This window comes from Triturus cristatus, chromosome 1_1 (genome assembly GCF_964204655.1).
Source record: "Triturus cristatus chromosome 1_1, aTriCri1.1, whole genome shotgun sequence".
In the NCBI taxonomy this organism is placed as follows: Eukaryota; Metazoa; Chordata; class Amphibia; order Caudata; family Salamandridae; genus Triturus; species Triturus cristatus.
The window spans coordinates 104,000,462-104,023,655 of record NC_140579.1 but is presented as its reverse complement, the minus strand read 5'-3'; the positions used below and the strand labels follow the sequence as shown (position 1 = coordinate 104,023,655).

Sequence of the window (23,194 nt, the reverse complement as noted above, 5' to 3'; positions counted from 1 at the left end):
GGGGAATCGTTAAAGTACGTTTAGCCTTTTGATAGCAAATTTGGATACATTTAACGATCCATCTGGCTATTCCTGCTTTGGAGATAGCGTTACCTTTGTGGTGTGGGGCAAAGGCAACGAAAAGTTGTTGTGTTTTCCTAAAGGGTTTGGTCCGGTCGATATAATACATGAGGGCTCTTTTGACATCTAGTGTGTGGAGTGCCCTTTCTGCGACAGTTTGTGGGTTTTGGAAGAAAACGGGCAGTTCAATGGTTTGATTCATGTGGAACTGCGATACCACCTTTGGCATGAATTTGGGGTTGGTACGTAGTACGACCCTGTTGGCGTGGACCTGTATAAATGGCTCTTGAACGGTTAGTGCCTGGAGTTCACTAACTCTCCTCAAAGAAGTGATTGCTACTAGGAAAGCTACTTTCCAGGTAAGGAATTGAATCTCGCATGAGTGTAGAGGTTCGAAGGGTGGACCCATCAGGCGTGTGAGGACCAAATTGAGGTTCCACATCGGAGCCGGTGGGTGGCTTGGAGGAATGACTCGTTTGAGTCCTTCCAAGAATGCTTTGATGGCAGGCACTCTGAATAGAGAGAGGTGCTGCCTGGTCTGCAGATAGGCTGATATTGCGGTCAAATGGACACTTATAGAGGTGTACGCCAGATTGCATCGGTATAGGTGTAATAGGTAACAAATAATGTTTTGGATGGATGCGTCTAGCGGGTTAATGTCATTATTATTGCAATAAATGACGAACCTCTTCCATTTGGCTGCATAGCAAGCTCTGGTAGTGGGTCGCCTGGCCTCCTTAATGATGTCCATACAGTCAGGTGGCAGGTTGAGGTAGCCAAACTCTAGGACTTCAGGAGCCAGATTGCCAGGTTCAGCTGTTGCGGATCTGGGTGCTGAATCTCTCCATGGTTCTGCGTCAAATGCTCGGGTTTGATCCGTAGCCTTTGATGCGGCACCACGGAAAGTTCGAGAAAGGTGGTGTACCACGGTTGGCGCGCCCACGTTGGAGCAACCAGGACGAGCGTCAGTGAGTGTTGACGCAGTTTGCGTGCCACCAGCGGTATCAGTGGTGCTGGGGGAAAAGCGTACGCAAATCTGCCGGACCAGTTCATCCATATCGCATTGCCCTGCGACTGTGGATGTGGGAACCTGGCGGCAAAGCTTTGGCATTTTGCGTTTTCGCTTGTCGCGAATAGGTCTATCTCTGGGTGACCCCACTGCTGGAAGTACGGTTGGAGTACTGATGGGTGTAACTCCCACTCGTGCATCTGGTGGCTGTGTCTGCTGAGCAGATCCGCCATCTGGTTGTCTTTACCGGGGAGGTGTTCTGCCATGAGGAACATGTTCCTCTGAATGGCCCACTTCCACATGCTCTGAGCCAGATGAGACAACTGTGGAGAGTGTGTTCCTCCCTGCTTCTGTATGTAGTACATGGCGGTCATGTTGTCCGTCCGGATCAACACGACTTTGTTGCACAAGTGTACTTTGAATGCTTTCATAGCGAGGAAGATTGCCATCAGTTCTAGGAGGTTGATGTGCATCTTCTTTTGTTGTTGTGTCCATAGTCCCTGCACTGTGTAATGGAGTACATGAGCTCCCCATCCCTGGAGAGACGCGTCCGCCGTCAGTATTATCTGTGGGACAGGCTCTTGGAACGGTCGGCCCTTGCAAAGGTTTTGTGGATTCCACCAATGCAGAGAGTTGTATGCCCGACCGCTCACCAACACTAGGTCTTTCAACTGTCCTTGAGCCTGATTCCACTGACGTGCTAAGCACTCCTGAAGCGGGCGCATATGTAGTCTCGCGTGTGGGACTATGAAGATGCAGGCGGCCATCATGCCTATCAACTGCATGAACACTCGCGCGGGCAGGGAGTGTTGTGGTTTGAACTTGGAAATTAGCATTTGCATGCTGCTGATTCTCACTAAATTTGGCTGAGCTGTGGCTGCCAGAGTGTCTATAGTTGCACCAAGGTACTGTTGTACGTGTGCGGGCTGGAGATGGGATTTTGGGTAATTCAGTGAGAACCCTAGACTGTGAAGGAGGTGAATGGTGCGGGACATGTGGCTGGCACATTGCTGGGCTGACTTCGCTTGAACGAGCCAGTCGTCCAGGTAAGGGTAGACGTGTATGTGCTGTCTCCGTAGATGTGCCACCACAGCAGCTAGGCACTTTGTAAACACCCTTGGTGCCGTTGTCACGCCGAAGGGAAGGACTCTGAGTTGGTAATGCTGTCCTTGAACAGTGAACCTGAGGTATTTTTTGTGTGATGGGTGAATGGGTATGTGGAAATACGCATCCTTGAGGTCCAGTGTGGCTAGAAAGTCTCCCTGCTTGAGCAGCGGGAGGACTTGCTGGAGAGTGAGCATGTGAAAATGCTCGGAAAGAATGTATCTGTTTAGGGGTCTCAGGTCTAATATAGGTCTGAGTGACCCGTCCTCCTTCGGTATTAAAAAGTACAGGGAGTACACCCCCGTACCTTGCTCGATGACGGGTACGACCTCTATTGCGCCTTTTAGAAGCATACTTTGCACCTCTTGCTGTAAGAGCGTTAAGTGCTCTGAGGACATAGGACGGTTTTTTGGAGGTATTGTGGGTGGAGTGGAGGTTAGTTCTAGACAGTAACCGTATTTGATAATATCTTTGACCCACCTGTCCGTGGTGATGGAGTTCCACGTGGACAGGAACTTTTGTAGCCTTCCCCCGACAGGTGTTATGTGGTCGGGAGGAAGGGAGAGGGCGTCACTGCTTGTTCTTGGGGGAGGACCTGGTGTTGTCGTAGCCGCGTCCTCTGCCCTTTGTACTGGAGCCACGATATCCACCCCGGGTGTTTTTATCGTAGGTGGTTTGTGTATTGCTCTTGTTGTATGTTTGCTGTGACCCCTGTCCTCTACCTGCTCCTCTATTTCCGGGGCGACGAAAGGAGCCGCTCCGAAAGGACTGAGTTTGGAGAGCCCCCATGGACTTTGCAGTGTCCGTGTCCTTCTTTATTTTCTCTAGGGTGGTGTCAACCTCCGGCCCGAATAAATAGTCGGGGTTGACAGGCTGGTTGAGTATTTTGTTTTGCACTTCAGGTTTGAATCCGGAGATTCGTAACCAGGCATGTCGTCGCAGCATGACGCTAGTGTTTATGGCCCTGGCGGCTGTGTCTGCGGCATCCAGCGCACACTTGATGGATGCGTTTGTTAGGAGCTGTCCCTCCCTGATGAGGATCTCTGCACCTTCTCTGAATTGGTCAGGGAGATGTTGGATTAGTTGCTCTAATGTGTCATAGTGCGCTCTATCGTAGCGAGCGAGGAGTGCTTGAGTATTGGCATTACGCCATATGTTGGCTGCCTGGGCGGCAATCCGTTTTCCAGAGGTCTCTAACACCTTGGACTCCTTGTCCGGGGGAGGAGCGTCACCTGTTTGTGAGTGTGCCCTCTTGCGAGCATTCGCAACGACAATGGAATCCAGAGGTAATTGGCCTCTGATGTAAGTAGGGTCCCCAGGCGCTGATCTGTATTTTTTGTCTATCCTGGGGTTTATCACTCTTGCCCTGGTGGGTTCCTTGAAGATGTCCTTTGCTGGTTTGAGGACACCCTTCAACATGGGTAGAGTTTTTATATTTCTTTCTGAGGAAGCAAAAGTGTCCATAAGAAAGTCGTCCTCGACAGTGTCCGAGTGAAGTTGCACCCCATGATTGGCCGCAGCACGTTCAATCAGAGCGTTGAATGCTGCCGTGTCCTCTGTGGGAGATGTTTTTGCTCCATAGAGTTGCGGGTCTTGCGCATCCATAGGTGCACCTGGGTCCACAGGGTCATCCCAAGTTTGTCAGGGTCTTGCTGGGCGTCAGGGTCCATGTCTCGGGGGTAGGGGACCTGGTCACCCATGTAGTCCCCCAACGCATCCGTGTCGGAGTGTGTGGGAGAGAAGGATTGTGGATCCTGGTAGGGTGAGTGGAAAGGTTCGTAAAGAACTGGTTCTGAAGCCACAGGCAGCTTTCTTTTTAGTGGAATCCTGAAGGAGTCCAAAGCCGGCTCCGAAGTTATTTTCCGTTTGTGGATAATCATCCTGCCGGTGTCGGCGTCGATTATATGCGATGGAGACGTCTCCCCAGAGTGTTCGGCAGGCGTGATTGTGGTATGGGTCACCCGTGTCCTGATTTGGAACATTTTCGGGGCCGTGGATGGTGGCAGGCCAAAAGTAATGTTGGCCGGTGTCGAAGAGGCTGCTGGAGCTTTAATTGGCTCGGAGCCAGACGTGTCCTGGAGGACCATTTTCTTTTTGGCACTTTGCGCAGCAATGGGTCGAGTCTGGAGCGCCCTCGAGTCTTTCGCACCGACCGGTTCAGTGGAGGCGGTCGTGGATTTTATCGACGCCGGTGGGTCATCGAGTCGAGGGGCGGGAGTGGCCGTCGACTTCTTCGATGATTGTGGCGTAGATGTCGCCGTGGAAGCGGCGTGAGACGCAGCAGGCTGTTTGACCTTTGGGGTCGGAGTCGATTGCGTCGGTGCCGGGAGCCGAGCAGGTTTGGTGGTACCGACGGCCTTCTTCCTTATGTCGACTCCGACGTCGGCCGCTTCGAGTTCGGCACCGAAGTCTCGTTTGGTGCGCTCGGTGCCGATGTGTTTTGCTGGCGTCGAAGGTGTGGAGGGCCTCGATCCGACCAGCGCCACTTTCGGTTTCGGTTTCAAGTGAACCAATACTGCTTTCGGTTTCGGTTTTAGAGAAGGGAAACCAGCCATTTTTGGCATTAATGGCTGCCGCTGAATGTCCGAGGCCGGGCCCGAGGGCGGGGCCGAAGAACTGCGGGATAAGTCTTGGGTAAGGCCCGAAGGCGATCCCTCGACCGGAGCCATAGACTGTTGCACTGGGCTTTCTTCAGTCTGAACGGGTAGGCCTTGCTCGTCACCGGAGCTACTCTCTTCGGCCCCTAAGGCCTCATCGTAGTCTCCTACCTCGGTGTCGTCTTCATCTCTGCGAAGGAGTGTTTCATCGACATCCCCCGATCCGGAGTCATGTTCGGAAACGGGACTGGAGGGTAGGTTCTCCACTTCTTCGACATCTTCGGTCTCGGCGTTGAAGATGTCAGCCGGGGCCGGTGCCGCTTGCTGCGCCTCGAGTCTCGCCGCTCGTCGATTCCGTAGAGTCTTCTTGGATCGAAATCTGGCACAGGCCATGCATGTAGATTCGTCGTGATCCGGTGAGAGGCATTTGTTGCACACCGGATGGACGTCGACGTGGGGGTATTTCGCATTGCATACCGGACACCTCTTGAATGGTGTTCTCGATTCCATCGCTGATGTCGAATCGACGGTCGTGTAAGATGCGAAAGTTTGTTCTAGAAGTTAGTAAACTAACAGAGATACTATCGATACCGATCGATAACAGTACCGACGCGAGCTAAAGGCCTTTTGGCCTTGAAAACAGGTTTTCCTAACTTGAGTCAAGATAACACATCCGAACCCAATGGCGGAAAAAAACAATCTGAGGATGGAGAGGATGCCCATGTGCACTGTAGTCCAGGGGAGGAGTCACCTATCCCAGGATACTTCGAAGACTCTTCAAGGACAACAACGTGCAAACATCCGGACCCAACACTAGGCGGCGATCTATGCACAGATATGAATTCAGCAGCCCACATGCCTCGAACCTACCCATTCCGTTTAAGTGTCCGTGGCTTCCTCTACATTGGATAGCAGGGGGTGAGCTGTGAATGTCAGGAGACTTCCTAGCTCTAGGCTGCTGATATTTTTCCAGGCCCTTGTAGTTGTCATGGCCTTCGTAATAGGTTTATACTGATGTCGGCATGGGGCTGAGCGACGATCCTTGTGGTACTCTGCAGTTGATTTCCGTGGGTTTGGAGTGGAATGGTGGCAGTCTGATTCCTTGGGTTCTGCTGGTGAGGAAGGAGCGGATCCAGTTGAGGGCGGTTCCCTGTATGCCGGCGCCGTGGAATCTAGCGGGGATTGTGCGGTCGGAGACGGTGTCGAATGCTGCAGAGAGGTAGAGTAGGATCAGGGCCGCTTTGTCTCCTTGGTCGAGGAGGGTGCGGATGTCGTCTGTGGCGGCGAGTAGAGCGGTCTCCATGCTGTGGTTGCTGCGGAATCCAGATTGGGAGGGGTCGAGGATGGAGTTTTCTTTGATGAGTTTTATTAGTTGGGCATTGACTGTCTTCTCAGTGACTTTGGCTGCGAATGGGAGGAGAGAGATGGGTGGGTAGTTCTTGAGGTCCGTGGGATCTGCTGAGGTCTTCTTGAGCTGGTGCCCGACTTCTGCGTGTTTCCAGTCATCAGGAAAGATGCCGATCTTGAAGTTGGTGTTGATGGTGCGTCGAAGTTCTGAAGCGATGGCAGTGGCGGCTCTGTGGAAGATGTGCAGCGGGCAGGGGTCCGTGGGGGCTCCCGAGTAGATGTCTTTCATGGTCGAAGTGGTGTCTTCCGTGGTGACTAGGGTCCAGGAGGAGATGGTGGGCTGGCTGGCGTTGCTGGTGAAGGAAGTGGTTTCTGAGTCAGGTGTCTGATCGTTTAAGTGGTCGTATAGGCCCTTGTTTTTCAGATGGAATTAGGATCCAAGCTTGTTGCAGAGGTCCTGGGAGGAGGTGATGTTCATGTTTTCGCTGGGGGGCTTGATGAATTCCTGGATGACGCTGAAGAGTTCCTTGGAGTTGCTGGAGTTGGCGTGGATCTTGTTTCGGATTAAGGTCCTTTTGGTTGATCTGATGCGTTGGTGGTATTCCTTCATGGCGTTCTTGTAGGTGGTGCGATCTTCTGACGTTTTGCTGTTTCTCCAGTTTTTCCTCGAGAAGTCTGCCGGTGCGTCTGGATTCTTGGAGGTGGACGGTGAACCAGGTGGCCTTCCTGGGGCACGGTCTGTCAGTTACGTAGGGGTGCAAGCTCGTCTGCGCAGTTGGAGATCCATCTGTGGAGTTCTTTGGCTGCGAGGTTGGCGTTGTTTGAGGTGGTGGTGGAGTCTCGGTTGAGGGTGGAGATGAGCTACACTTAAGTGACTTTGCTCCAGTTCCTTCGTGGAGGGCGCAGTACAGGTTTGGGCCGCGTGGGTTTATTGACGTGGAAGTGTACGCAATGGTGGTCCATCCATGGGGGTTGCGTGGTGTGGCTGAAGTGGATGTTGTTACCTCCTGCAAAGATGGGGTCGAGAGTGTGTCCTGCCTTGTGGGTGGGTGTGGTGACGAGCAGTCAGTCCGATGTTGGCGAGGTTGTCCAGGAGGGTGGTGGAGTTGGGGTCGCTGGGGTTGTCGAGGTGGAAGTTCAGGTCTCCGATGAGTATTTAGGCCATGTCGTGGGGTGCGATGAGGTTGGCGATGGTAGTGGCAATCGAGGCGCGAGGTCCGAGGGTCTGTAGGTGAGGGTGCCGCGAAGTGTGGTTCTTGGGCTGGTCTGGATCTGGAAGTGAAGGTGTTCGGTGGTGGAGAAGTAGTCGCTCGTGGTGGAGGTGGAGAGCCGGAGGGAGCTCTTGTGTGTGATGACGAGTCCTCCTCCTGGGGGGTCCTTCCTCTGGAACTTGAATCCGTCTGGGATGGCGGTGGCGATGTCGGGGGCGGAGAAGGCATTGGTCCAGGTTTCTGTAAAGAAAGTGACAACTCGTGAGAAGGTGTCGAAGTGGTCCCAGATCTCTACGGCGTGTCTGTGCAGGGAGCGCACGTTGAGGAGGATGTACCTCAGGGTTTCGGAGATGTTGGCGTTCGGTGCGGGGGTGGTGGCCGTGAGGGTGCAGACGTTGTTGAAGGTCTGGCGGCAGTGATGGCAGGAGAACTGTCCATGGGTGGTGCTCGGCGCGGACAGCTGGCAGTTGTTGCTCCTTCTGGGGTTGAGTGCGAGGAGGGCAGCTGAGTCGTAGCATTGGATGGTCAGAGATCCAGGGTCCCTGGCCGCGGTCAGGTCGCGGACCGGCTGCACGCCAGCACGCGCCCGCACACCGGCTGCCGTTAAAAAACTCTTAAAAACACAATATTCTTACCTGTGATATTAGTTTCCACAATATTCTTGTCATTGCGATATTTGTTTGACAATATCTGTGTTACACAATAGCTCTGAACACGATATTACCATTCTGCACATTCTAACAACCCCAGTACTATCTGGAATCATTCAAAACCAGCCAAACATTCAGACGCAGTAATTGGCTTGTTCAGTGAACACTTGTGTTGTGGTCTAGTAGGTGGTAGAAGGCACAGACAATAAATTAAACTCTGTGCCGAGGACATCAACACCCACATTTAGTCTTGGAATTTGCTCATGAATTAGTAATATCAGCTACTACTCTGTTTTTGCTTCAATCAATCAGTTCCATGAAACGCATCTCTTAATGCATGACTCTACATGCATCCTTTCCACGCACCTGTGTGGCCTCGCTCTGTGCAGGATGTGTAGAAACCTCTGCAAGTTCTGGTGTGGATGCTGAAGTTGTGGCTTCCACATCGTCCTCTATTGTGGCCCTCTTCTTTCTGCCTCCTGCAAATGAGAGGAAGGAGAAACACTCTTGATGCCAATGTGCCTTATAGTTTGTGGTGAATAAGGAGTGAAAACTACTGTGAAAGAGAGAAACTACATCTGGAGGCAATACTTCAATAATACTGCTTTGCCATTACACAACTCCTTTCCACCATTCTCTCAATATGCGATCCTTGCACTACGACTTTTCCTCCCTAGAGTTCCTCACAGCTGCAATAATTCTATGGCACAACACTCCAATTGTCATCAAGACTCCTTCCTGCTGAGACACTATTAATATTGTTCCATCAAAACCACTAGTTGAGAGTTCACCCACTTAGAATATATTTAACATTCAGTGCATTTACAAAATCAAATCTGTGCTGACTTGATTCGCTGTCTGCTTTGTGCAAGAGACCACTTCAAAAGCCAGATCACCCGCCACCGAATGAAAGATACAAGTCACAAACCCTTCACCAACCCTCATCTCCCCCTGACTCACGTTTTGACAGTGAGGGCTGTTTCTTCTTCACATGTGTAGACTGATCAGATCGGGGTTGCACCTCTCGTGCAGTGGCACTCCCCATATCTGAGGGTTCAGAAGCTTGGCTTATCTGTGGCACAATGCTTGGGTTGGATGCAATTTCCGGTACTGGTGACAGTTCAGAAGACACCTCATCATGGACTGGTGATTCGAAAGGTTGTGTGGGAGCATCGTCTTGTTCAGTGGATGCCTTGGCTACAACTCCATCAAGACACACCTTTGGCAACATGTTGGTCTCTTCAGCATCCCGTAACTTGCCAGACAGTACTGTATGCTTTGAGTCCATGGGCTCAAGCGATGGCTCAGGAGGCAGCTCCTCAGTCACATCCATCGAGTAGGCCGGAGTAGGTTCTCCTGACAGAAACAGACTGAGGTGCCGAGTGGATTCGTCTGGTTGGCCTGCTTCCACAGACTGTTTCTGGGGCTCCTGACTTTCCAGGAGAGAGGCACTATCTGCACAGAAAGTGACCGGCTTCACCATAGAAGGGGCAGAACCCTTAATGGGGTTCACTGCTGACATATCTTGGTTAGTGTGGGAATTGCCTTTGGTAGTGGGCCTATGCTGTATTGGGGACTGCTGCCATTGCGGAGCCTCACGGATAAGCAGGGGTTGGGTCACCCTCTGGATAGGGCTAGAAGTGCAGTCTTCAGTAGGCGGATTATGGGCAGCTTGAAGGCCCAGATAAAGTGCTATAGGCTGTGTCTCATCCTGAGAGGGGTCTTCGGGGGTCTTAACAGATTTGCCTGGTGCTGCTTCTACGTTGTGACTAAAAAAAAGCTGCGTCTCTGCTTCTCCAAGAGTTGCTGCGTCCTTGTCTTCTTTCTCCACTTCTGTGGAATGTGCGATTTGTTTGTCATTACTTGCTGCGCTTTTCATACTGCCAGCCGTCTTCTGTGTAGACGTAGAGGGGCTATGTGGCCTGTTTCCGGCTCCCACAAAGAAAGCTTGAGTTGGTTCATCTTCTAAATCGAGGTCACTGAGGTCCGGCCCCCTGAGAAACGACTGGGTCTCAGCCACTGCGAAGTGCTCATCATCTGAGAAATCCTCTTTCTCTGAGGAGGTGCAGACTGTGGGGGAAAAGAGATGTGGGTTGATGAGCTGGCAAACGAGGCCCCATACTTCTCCTGCTATCAAATGGACTTTGGGAAAAAAAACACAACTTGTCAAGACTGAAATGTTAGATAAAAGACAAACTAACCAGGCAAAACAGTAAAACTGACAACTTTTTTTTAACTCTTTCAAGGACTACCTTCAGACAGAGGATATTTACAATTCCTGGCAGATATATTTATTTATATGTCATCGTTATTGATCTTCTGCCTATGAATTATATATATGGAACCTGAGGCGGCTTTACCTTTTCTCAACTAAAAGAATGAACCTGTAGCACTGCCCAGATGAGGAGAGTGGCGTCTTATGACTGGCAGTAATACTTAACAAGAGTGCTAAGACTTAAACAGAATTTATCCACTGCCAGATCTGGTGTCCAGACTAAGAGACTGAGGATGTTCAGAGGGGTAGTCTAACACCGCAGATCAGTGGTGGTGGAAGGTCTTAACGGACACAAAATAAGCATTCAAAAAGAAAGATTAACCATCACCTAAAAAAACAAAAGAGGGTAAAACAAAAATGTTCACCAGAAAGAAAAAGGAAAAGGAAGGAAAAGGAAAATAAAAGCACTTCAAGATTCTTTTGTTCAGATGTCGGTACTCACGTGTGCAGAAAAGGGACAACAAAGTGCTAGTGACAGTCACTGCTCATATTGAAACAAATTGGCCGAGTGGTTCAGTTGCAGAACATGGAACACGGAAACCTGGGTTATAATCATGGTTTTGAAACTTGGCCAAAAGGTTTAAGAATATGACAAATGGCTTTTTTTCTGTGTCTGAATGTTTAAGAATGTTTTATGAGTAAAAACAAATGTATAGTGTGCGGTCTAGAACTAACTGTCCTAATTACATATTTGCTTTGGGTTTTAGTCTCAGTGAACTCCACAATATACAATAATCTATGATCTACAGCACCACCTTACTATGATAAAAAGGATCTGCTCTCTGCAAAATGTGCTGCTTGAAACTAGGTTTGTGATCAACTAAATAAGGTACAATGGGTCTAATCTACCCCACACCTCCAAGGTGAATACAGGTTTAAGCGGGAATCCTAGTAGTCTGTGTTAAGCCAATGTAGAAAAAAAACAGACCGAATACTTCTACTTTGAAGCGGTCTTGAGAAATGGCCCAACTTTAATATATAAATAATAAACTTTGCAGTCTTTGGTAGTTAAACATCAGGACTGTAACTGATGCAACCTGGGATTGATCGTGAAAGTAATGTCTCAATCTTGTCTATAATCTTCAGTAAAACAATTCAAAATATGCCCAAACACTGACCGATAATCAAAGCCGTCACACACAAAGAAAAAAATTCAACTAAAACCTCTCTTAAAAATGCTGCTGTTCAGGTCTTGTTACCAGAGATGGAAAGGGCAGGAATAAGTATGGACCTTTCCAAGCAACAATTTGCAGCAGCTTTTACTATTTTGGCTTGCTGTTGAAGGTTTCTGTGCCATTGGCTATTCAAAGCTGAAAATAATAATACCGCGAGACAGGAGGAAATCTAAAAATGAGAGAGCTTTAAGAATGATATAGTAAGATAAGAGGACATCTAAAAAAAAAAAAAAAAGGAGCAGCTAAACTTAGCATTACATGTGTCTCCTATAGTCACTGCTGGGCCGACCAGAGTTCTGAGCAATACTGGTCGTCAAATGCATGTTTTAAGGTACACAGACACTGTACAGCACAACGTAGGGATTTACTGCCAAATGCTCTAATCAGATAACAGCATCAAAGTTCACTAATATACTCATGATTCAGCGCTAGAAAGTTTCATCTACTTCACACATCCAGTGCCTTAAAAACGGCTAGCATATCATCCAGATCGGGATGCACAGCTCCTATCTGAAGCTTAATCCAACCAAGACGCAATTTCCATTTATTTGCCAAGGACAAGTTACCGTACAAACCTGGCTTACTGGCATGAACCTTGATGGTTTCAGAGCTAAACTTTCACCGAATGTCAAGTCACTTGGATTCACCTTAGACACCAACCTCACGGTCAAGGAACAGATCGAAAAAAAAATCATAGACGGACTGGTGCCAGGTCTCTACCCTAAAGGAAGTGAAACCATTTTCTCCAGACCGTGACGTCAGAACTGCTGTTCAAGCCCTTGTACTCTTGCACCTGGATGGTGGCAACGTCCTGCTCTATTGCCTACCAGACTTCACACTGGCACCCCTTAGTTGCAATCTACACATCGCAGCAGATCTCATCCAGAAGACTGAAAAATTATGATCACATCACCACCGTCCTCATGGAACTCTACTGGTTCCCCTTTCCTGCCCACACCATCTTCAAAACCAGCTGAATCATTTACAAAGCCATCACGACCAGCAACCCCACTTATTTTGCAAATATGCTCACCACCTCTGGTGGTTCTCGGCAGACCCAAAGCCAGGACACCATCAGATTGCATACTAAGCGTAAACAAGGGAAAGCAAAGTGGTAGACCTTTTCTATCTATGCATCCAGGATCTGGAACAACTTCTCTGTATTCATCAGGACGACCCAAAGGGTCTTCAATTTAGGAAAGCATTAAAGCCACACCTCTTTAAAGAACACTACATCACAATATATTAACCACCCACAACCTAGCTACCTCTCCTATCAGTTGTTTTTGACCCTGTACAGTGGTTCGTAGACATACAAGCCCAAAGTGCGATACTAGTAAAGCACATTAAAACATATATACTGGCCCTGAAGAAGTTCAGATGAGAAGGAAAGAAAATGGCTGGCTTTTTTGCTTGTATGTAATAAAGGACTTGTTGATATAATGGATGGCTACATCCTTCATTTTGTGAAATGCTCCTGCAAAAGAATAAAGAACGAGCCAGCTTAGAGTACAATCCCATTATTGACTAGCTTTCACTATTCTGGCTTTCTGTTGTCAGCTATTCAGTGTCTCTTTGGTAACGGCGGACATCGAAAAAAAAAGGAACAGCTGAACGTTGCCTAAAATTTGATCAAATCAGCACAAGTGGGTTATAATGCTTCAACAGAAAAGCAAAGAGTGCAGTATCAGGACAGTTACACACCCCCAAGTGCAACATGTGCCATCAGCCCTCCTGGAGTATACAAGAGGAGAGAGCAGACAGTTTCCTTCACTTCATGCAAACTGTCGTCGCACCTTTCCTCTGCAGGGTTAACACCTTTACGAGCTAGATCACATCTATGAACAATTCCCTTTCTTTTAAGAATAGGAACAGCATTTCCAAAAAGGAAACATTTCATTGCTCAGATGCAAGAGTTGAACAGTTCAAGCAGATTGAAGGTATGCAGTACTTCTTCCAATCCCTGAAAACAAGACCTCTAATGCTTAAGTTTAGAACAAAAGACTAAACACTTAGCATACAAGAGATCCTCTCTGAACATAGAGTATAGCCTGAATTAAAAGTGCCTCCCTTAGTTCCTTGCAAGAAAGAGCCCACTGGGGTCTTCCTACTGAAGGCCAGTGCTTACACCAGGTTGCGGATGGTTGATGGGTTACTGGCTAAGCTGAAGACACTACAGAAATCTCCAATGTGAGCATAGCGAAGGCTGGGGATGTGGCTCTGTTATAGAAAGGTATCCAGTGTTCAGAGTTCCCGCACTCCAAAACGAAACTTGAAGGAATATTAAAGTAGCCAAATTCTGACTTAACGCTTTAAAGAAAGAGGCAGACTAGGAAGAGCACCAATACAACAAATTTAGATTGCGTGTAATGAAAGACAGATGAGCAGCAAAAAAAAAATAATGTGCAACAACAGAAAAGGATCTCCACAAATGCAGTTACCTGGCACAATAAATGTTATTTCCGTTGCACAAGACTTACCTGGCATGGGCAAAGCACTACCTCCTGGGCTGGGCACTGATGGCTCTATGGAAAACAGACAGAAAGGTCAGGCAGAGAGCACAGGCAACAACAGCCATCCAGTACCACTTTAGAATTTCTAGTAGCGATGGCTTTTCCTGCTGGAAGGAAATCTTTTTACCAAACCAATTTTCAAAGCCCTTCCCTCTAATTCACGGTCATCTCCTCTCAGGTCTGTTTCAACCTCCATTCCTAAACTGGTCCATGACACGCCTCATGGGCTCCTGGGTGGTTCCACTAATGATGAACCCTTGTGCTAAGCAGAACTCGGCCCTCCTGCTCTCATTTCAGACAGTTACTGAGAGCCACACCACCACCATCCCACTGTAAAATGTGCTGGCCAGGGAGTCATCAGATCACTTTCCCTCCAATAGTACAAAGAGAGATTGCTCAGAGCCGCATCCTATATAGTTCATTTCTTTCTTTTAAATGTAATAATTTTCAACATGTTTGAATGCATAGTACAAGGCATTCATTTCTAACGTCATTGCTAGATGAACATCCGTCCTGCTTGCTTCTGGCTAGTTAGAAAGGTTTGCCAAAATGAGTCACTCCAGACATTTACAAATCCTGGTTCTCAGAGAATTCAATCAGCAAGCTCACTGCCTGGTAGTCTGGCAACCCTGATCCCAGCAGCACACCAGCAAGAGTGCACCTGAACTTACTTTTAAAGGCAGCTGGCTTCACCTACTTTTAAAGGCAGCTGGCTTCACCGGGGGAGACTTGAAGACAAAGGCCTGTGTGGCTTCCGCCTCGACACCATTCTCTGACATCAAGCAAGAAAGAGAAGTGAGCAGGGGGGTTAAACCACATGTACCAGTCTTCAAAGTTGTAGAACAGAGGCTGATTAGCACAGTTTGCAATTTACTGTTCTAACAGACCAGATGCCACCCATAGGCAGCCGCCACCACCCATAGGCAGCCACCACCACCCCCCCCATAGGCAGCCACCACCACCACCACCCCCCCCATAGGCAGCCACCACCCCCCCCCCCATAGGCAGCCACCACCCCCCCCATAGGCAGCCACCACCACCACCCATAGGCAGCCACCACCACCACCCCCCATAGGCAGCCACCACCACCACCACCCATAGGTAGCCACCACCACCACCCATAGGCAGCCACCACCACCACCCATAGGCAGCCACCACCACAACCCATAGGCAGCCGCCACCACCACCACCCATAGGCAGCCGCCACCACCACCACCCATAGGCAGCCGCCACCACCACCACCCATAAGCAGCAGCCGCCACCACCACCACCCATAAGCAGCCGCCACCACCACCACCCATAGGCAGCCGCCACCACCACCACCCATAGGCAGCCGCCACCACCACCACCCATAGGCAGCCGCCACCACCACCTCCCATAGGCAGCCGCCACCACCACCTCCCATAGGCAGCCGCCACCACCACCTCCCATAGGCAGCCGCCACCACCACCTCCCATAGGCAGCCACCACCACCACCTCCCATAGGCAGCCACCACCACCACCTCCCATAGGCAGCCACCACCACCACCTCCCATAGGCAGCCACCACCACCACCTCCCATAGGCAGCCACCACCACCACCACCCATAGGCGGCCACCACCACCACCACCCATAGGCGGCCGCCACCACCACCAGCCATAAGCGGCCGCCACCACCACCAGCCATAAGCGGCCGCCACCACCACCATCCATAAGCGGCCGCCACCACCACCATCCATAAGCGGCCGCCACCACCCATAAGCGGCCGCCACCACCACCACCCATAAGCGGCCGCCACCACCACCACCACCACCACCACCCATAAGCAGCCGCCACCACCACCACCACCACCCATAAGCAGCCGCCACCACCACCACCACCACCCATAAGCAGCCGCCACCACCACCACCACCACCCATAAGCAGCCGCCACCACCACCACCACCACCCATAAGCAGCCGCCACCACCACCACCACCACCCATAAGCAGCCGCCACCACCACCACCACCACCCATAAGCAGCCGCCATCACCGCCACCACCACCACCACCACCCATAAGCGGCAGCCGCCACCACCCATAAGCGGCAGCCGCCACCACCCATAAGCGGCAGCCGCCACCACCCATAAGCGGCAGCCGCCACCACCCATAAGCGGCAGCCGCCACCACCCATAGACAGCCGCCACCACCCATAGGCAGCCGCCACCACCACCCATAGGCAGCCGCCACCACCACCCATAGGCAGCCGCCACCACCACCCATAGGCAGCCGCCACCACCACCCATAGGCAGCCGCCACCACCACCCATAGGCAGCCGCCACAACCACCCATAGGCAGCCGCCACAACCACCCATAGGCAGCCGCCACAACCACCCATAAGCAGCCGCCACAACCACCCATAAGCAGCCGCCACAACCACCCATAAGCAGCCGCCACAACCACCCATAAGCAGCCGCCACAACCACCCATAAGCAGCCGCCACAACCACCCATAAGCAGCCGCCACAACCACCCATAAGCAGCCCCCACAACCACCCATAAGCAGCCCCCACAACCACCCATAAGCAGCCGCCACAACCACCCATAAGCAGCCGCCACAACCACCCATAAGCAGCCGCCACAACCACCCATAAGCAGCCGCCACAACCACCCATAAGCAGCAGCCACCACAACCACCCATAAGCAGCAGCCACCACAACCACCCATAAGCAGCAGCCACCACAACCACCCATAAGCAGCAGCCGCCACCACCCATAAGCAGGAGCCGCCACCACCCATAGGCTGCCACCCATAGGCAGCCGCCACCACCCATATGCAGCCGCCACCACCCATAGGCAGCCGCCACCACCCATAGGCAGCCGCCACCACCCATAGGCAGCCGCCACCACCCATAGGCAGCCGCCACCACCCATAGGCAGCCGCCGCCACCCATAGGCAGCCGCCGCCACCAACCATAGGCAGCCACCACCAACCATAGGCAGCCGCCACCACCCATAGGCAGCCGCCACCACCCATAGGCAGCCGCCACCACCCATAGGCAGCCGCCACCACCACCCATAAGCACTTTAAGATGCACAAAGAACTATCCATTTTAACAGAAACTGCGTCAAAAACTAACCTATAGGAGCAACAAAACAATTGGCAGAAATAAAACTGTCAAAGGCATGATTTTGGTAGCATAGGGTCAGATCTACCTGCAGAAGAATGTTCATCCCCGTCCTCACCTGCTGCAGCATCCAGGTAACACTGTGTGGCCTCCAAGGCCATGGTGCTGGGGCTATCTGGAAGAGAGGATGGCAGTGAGAGAGGCCCTGATGAACGGTCAGAAATCCAATGAACCATTTTAGAAAGATGAGCATACACCCGACATCTGTTTTAGCAAGCTGTCTTTACAGTGCAAGTACAAGACCGTAGCATAATAACGTAAAACAGATCATAAATAAAGCTACTTCCAAGTTGAGATCTGTCTCCGACAAGACTTTTTAAGGCCAAAACAAATAAATTAAAAGCTCATATTTTACAGAATAAGCAAGAACAGGGCGGGGGGTGAATGTCTGACACCTGTGGCTGGTTGCTGGCTGTTCACAGGCCACACTAACGGTTTTCATCTGTGCACCTACTGTGGCTCGATTAACTGTCTGTTCTGTAGAACAGTGGTTCTAAATCTTTTGACATTTGGGGACCTCTAATCAATCCTTACTGGAACTTGAGCCCCCCCCCCCCCCCCTTCGAAATAATTATTGGAATCCGCCTCCCCCCAAATGAATCATGTTGGCTAGCCGAGGTCCCCAGCCTAAACACAGTTGATGATTTGAACCGCAAAACAATACACAAAAAATACAGACAAAAACATTCAAACAAATATACAAATGATGACACATTTTATTTAATTCGCAAACACATATAATTAAACAAAAACAATCTAAAGTGTAATTTTAACATGAATGTTGTAGCTTTTCTGAATTAAATTGAGGCCACTCATCGTCCATACTATATACAGTTTAATGCACTTGCACTGCTCCTGCAAATCAATCGGAGGACACAAATTTAATTTTGTCTCCAATTTCAAATTCCTTCACATTTACAGTACATTTTAAAATTCTCAATTATACATTTAGCTTCTTTATTTATATACACTCTATAATCTCTTGATATTATTTAAGTAGTCGCAGACCCACTGAGGAGGCTCAGTGGACCCCCAGGGGTCCCTGGACCACAGTTTGGGAACCACTGCTGTAGAATGTACCACTGTACCTCTGGTCCACAACTCTGCTCCCAGCTGTAAATAGTTCCTGAGCTTGTAACTAGCCATCCTTATGGGTTTCTTTTCTCCGTTCCTTGCAGCTACAAATGTTAATTATTCCTGGTCGTGCTGCACCCTGATGTTTTTCACAGTGTGCTGGGTGCTCCGTGCACGCTTCTACTTCCATAGTAACCTCACCATCCGAGGCCCTTGATTTTCACTTTGGCTACTATTCCAGTATTTTCTCAATCTGCACCTAGCAAACCCTTTCCTCTTAACTTGCAATTTGTTTTGCATATCTTGCTCAAAAAGCAGCATTCTGGAAAACACTTCCTTCAAAACTTGATTTATCCGAATGTGACAAGTTGTCCGTCTACAAATATCTTCTCTTGCTTTTTTCTTCCTGTGTAGTATCTGTAGCACCATCAATCAGCATTAAAAGACTCTAAGCATTTCACTTCCCGGTGTAGCTGCCAGAGACCCTTGTTTCCCTGGCTAAGTCTTGTTCACAGCCTCTGTTGGCTTGTTGGCACTATACCAGGAGGTCCTGTGCAAATCCATATTATCATCTGTTCATTTGTGCACTACTCTGATCTTATTCCATCCTTGTTCAGCTGTCCAGCCTCATGTGCTTATGAATTGGCCAGCGAGGTCCTGTCCTGTGATACCAGGAAACAACCTGTGCACCCGGTCCTTGTCATGGTCTGCCTCTTCTGCCCCTGGTATCCCTCTAGGTCGCGTGAGTGTATGCCTGTGTTCCGCGACGGAACAAACACCTCACTTCCGGACATGGCCGCTAGCGGTCTAGTCTTTCAGGAAACCTCCGCAAACGTCACCAGCGCTTCCGGGGGAATCCGCGTATCAGAAGCGGCGATTCCCCCGGGCCGGCGCTTCGGATCCTGATTGCTGTGCCAATTCCGTTGGGATCGTGTCTGCCGCTGCCCCTGCCGGAGTACTCGTCCAGAGACGTCACCTGCTACCCTGAAGCCCATTCCGGGTACTCTTCGTGCGGAACAGCCACGCCGCGCTGAACAGTATTTTGGTGGTTGCTCTTCTCCCCGCCTCTCTGCGCTGGGGCGCATAAATGTTATGTTATGTTATATTGTGTTTATATAGCGCACGGCTACTCTAAAAGAGTGTCCCGGCGCTTTCCACATGCAGCTCAGTGTAAAATAACACAACAGACAAATAACAGAGCACAAAGCAACAAAGGAGAGAAGAAACCTAAAGGTTAAAAAGCCAGGTCTTCAGGCTCTTCCTGAACTGTCCTCAAGACCTCCACGTCGTGCTGAAACGCCGGAAGGTACTGTCGCCCTGTCAACGCGCTGGGGAAAGGTATGTGACATTGATCTTCCTGCAGTTTACCTTGCCTCAAAGCAGATGCCTTTTTCTTTTGTTCTGTGTCATAGCGCAGGAGCGCTTCTTCTTGGTTTGCCTGTATCACAGCGCAGGAGCGCTTCTTCTTGGTTTGTCCGTACTTTGTCTTAGCGCAGGAGCGCTTCTTCTTTGTTTGCCTGTATCACAGCGCAGGAGCGCTTCTTCTTGGTTTTTACTCTTTCTTTCTTGAGCGCAGGAGCGCTTCCATTGGCCAGGCACATCATCCCTTCCTGGTTAAGCGACCTTCCCTCTAGAGGTAATCCTCATTCCCCTCACGAATGTATGTTGTTGAATGGGGGTCAGCGTGTTAATGTTGTAGTAACCAGTGTGCCCTTGTCTCCCTGAACAGCTGGTGTCCATCCACACTGAGGGACGTCCCACCTTCCATCTTTGGGTCATCTGGTCCTTGCTTGGCTGCCATCCCTTCTCCCATCTTACTCCTAGTTTGTCACCGTTCCAGAGTAGGGTAAGGTGGGCGTAGGGGTAGTGGCTCCTGTCGTCTCTGCGAGATCTCTCCACAGGTATCAGGTACCCTGTGGGGAACCTGACCCAGTATTAACATCTCGCCCAGACGACATGAGCGATTCCGATATATCCCTGCAGGACATAGCAGCTATGCTTGCGAATATTCAGGCAGAAAACCTTAGTCTACGGCAGGACATGACGGCCTTACAGGGCCAAGTAGCAGCAGGGGTTATTAATCCCTGGGGTCCTGCTCCTTCTCCTAGGGTGAGGCAGGAGGGGCTGATACGGCCTCCTGTGTTCACCTATGGGAGCGCTGCGTCAGCCGCCCAACAGGACAACACCATACAGGTGATATCACCCCATCCCGTTCAACTAGCTCCACCCGAACGCTTTTATGGCGATAGCTCCAAATACAGCATTTTCCTCCATCAGTGCCACCTACACTTCATGGCTAGAGCAACGGCCTTTACTGATGATGGCTCTAAAATCGCGTTCATCCTCTCCTACATGGGAGGCGACGCCGCGCAATGGTTAATTTCCCTCGTAGAAAATGATGACCCCATGCTGTATAACTTACCAACCTTCAAGGAAGCCCTACGACGCATGTTCGCCCGGCACACCTTTGTCCAAGCAGCAGACAACGAACTGCTTAATCTAAAACAAGGCAACACCGACTTGCTTCATTATATTACAACCTCCAACAGACTGGTAATAGAAGCTTGCTGGCCCGAGAGCAAAAAGGTATCCGTGTTCTACAGGGGTCTACGTGACGAACTAAAGGATCTGATTTCCCAGATGCCTGATCCTCCGGAAGAGAGAACACTCTTTATAGACCTAGTGGTCAAGGTGAATTACAGGTTACAGGAACGCAGAACCGAAAGAACCAAAGGAGGCGATAACCGGTTGTTGTCCTATAAGGAAAAGACCCAAGAGGAGCAGAAAACCGCTGGTGACCTGCCCGAACCTATGCAAATCGGCGACCTCCGAGGCCCCCTTACCAACAAAGAACGAGCGAAGAGAAGACGACAGAATCAATGCCTTTATTACGGAAAAAGTGGGCACTTCGTGAGGGAATGCCCAGTCAAGCCCTATCGGGCAAGAGGAAACCGGCCTTTTGCGTTACCCGTGTCTAAGACGGACAAGACGGGAAACTGAGAAACCCAGTAGGCAGAGGGGTCCTGCTACTGGGTTTCTCATCCAACAAGATGACGACCCCCGCCTTTGTCAGCGGCAACCACCATATGGGCATGGAAGTGATTTTAAAGGCCGGGTCAGGGCAGGTCTGGCAGGTAACCGTCCTTCTGGATTCCGGCGCCACCGGCAACTTTATCGACACTCGGCTTACGAAGCAACTGGGGATAACCACTATTCCCAAGGTAAAACCCGAACCCGTCAAGGCAGTGGATGGTACTGACCTAACTACGGGGCCTATCCGATAACAGAGCGAGAACCTACGTATGACGTTTGTGAATACCCACGCAGAAGATATCACGTTTGATGTGATAGATGCCCCCCAGTTCAAGGTCATACTGGGTCTGCCCTGGCTGGTGCGCCACAATCCGTGCATAGACTGGGTAACCAGGATCCTGGTCTTGGATTCCACCTACTGCAACGCATCTCCACCGGTTCCCCCTGTGTACGTACCATACAGGCCCATCCCCTATTCTTCACAGGTACCGGTGTGACCGTACAAGACAAAATCCCTTAAGAATACCGGGACCTGGCGAGGGTGTTCGACAAGAAGGGCGCAAACACCCTGCCTCCACATCGCCCGTTCGACTGCAGGATTGATCTAGTACCGGGCTCCACGCTTCCGTGCAGCAGAATATACTCACTCACGGAAAAAGAGAATGAACACTTGCGCTCCTACCTGGACGAATACCTCAGGAACAGGTTTATCCGCCATTCCAGGTCTCCCGTGTCCTCTCCCCTATTCTTCGTGGCCAAGAAGGAAGGGGATCTCAGGACGTGCATAGACTTTAGAGCCATGAACGCCATTACCATCAAAAACAGGTACCCACTGCCGCTGATTTCCAACCTGCTGGACCAGATCAAGACGGCTACTGTTTTCACCAAACTGGATTTGAGGGGGGCTTACCGAATGGAAAACAGCTTTCCGTACCAAGTATGGCCTCTACGAATACCAGGTCATGCCTTTCGGACTCAGCAATGCCCCCGCCGCTTTCCAGCATTTCATCGACGAAACCCTCCGGGAATTTCTCAATATATTCTGCATCGTGTATATCGACGATATCTTATCTACTCACAAACCAGGGCGGAACACGTGCAACATGTACGAGCGGTCCTTAGACAGCTGGAACAGAACGGATGATACGTCAAATTGGAAAAAAGCATTTTTCATACAGACACCGTCGAGTTCCTGGGACACATCATCACGCCAGCTGGTATTCAAATGGATGATAAAAAGGTCGAAGCCGTCTTGCGTTGGCCATCCCCTACCCCGGAGAAGCAAATACAAAGGTTCTTGGGATTTGCCAACTATTATCGTCGCTTCATTCCCGGTTTCTCCAGGGTTGTCACACCCATCACCTGCCTGTTGCGTAAAAGTGTTCCTTTCTGCTGGGACGACACGGCCGAGCGTGCTTTTCAGGAGCTGAAACTGAAATTTACTACAGCCTCCATCCTGAGGCATCCGGACCCAAAACAGCCATTCACGGTAGAGGCTGATGCCTCACAGGATGCTCTAGGGGGTGTGTTGTCACAAAGGGACGCTACGTCAGGTTTGCTACACCCGGTGGCGTTCTATTCCAGGAAGCTCTTACCAGCCGAACGCAACTATACCATCTCCGACCGAGAGCTATTGGCTATTAAGACAGCATTCGAGGAATGGCGTCATTATTTGAAAGACGCCGTACACCCCGTGATGATCTACACGGACCATCGGAACCTCCAGTTCCTCCGCTCAGCCCGTGCCCTCACATCCCGGCAGCTCCGATGGACCCTGTTTTTCAATGAATAGGATTTCCGCATCGCATTGCGACCAGGAAAAGAAAACACCAAAGTCGACGCACTGTACCGCCTAGAAGAATCCATTCCCGAGCAATGTTTTCAGGGGATAGTGCTGTCTTCTGACTTCCTATCGCTCCTTCAAGACGATCTCACACGGATCGACCTGTCTGTCATGACAACGAAACACAAGGGCGTTATTACACAAAACGATTTCCTTTATAAA

At 50.4% G+C, this 23,194-nt stretch overlaps 1 protein-coding gene across 7 annotated transcripts in view; it reads right to left on the bottom strand.

Moving 5' to 3' along the window:
- Positions 1-23,194, bottom strand: part of MDC1 (mediator of DNA damage checkpoint 1) — a 212,987-nt gene that overhangs the window by 61,545 nt on the left and 128,248 nt on the right. For 3 of the 7 annotated variants that reach the window (XR_014962557.1, XM_085609059.1, XM_085609185.1), the window contains exons 6-10: positions 17,111-17,197; positions 14,639-14,713; positions 13,909-13,953; positions 8,939-10,120; positions 8,345-8,457 (exon numbers count right to left, since the gene is read on the bottom strand). Coding sequence is in view for 6 of the 7 variants with exons in the window: in XM_085609059.1 (XP_085465185.1) it covers positions 8,345-8,457; positions 8,939-10,120; positions 13,909-13,953; positions 14,639-14,713; positions 17,111-17,197 (1,502 nt within the window). In the remaining variant the exon portion in view is untranslated. The remainder of the gene's footprint in view (positions 1-8,344; positions 8,458-8,938; positions 10,121-13,908; positions 13,954-14,638; positions 14,714-17,110; positions 17,198-23,194) is intronic. The other 4 variants (XM_085609103.1, XM_085609078.1, XM_085609143.1 and 1 more) reach the window with 4 other exon arrangements.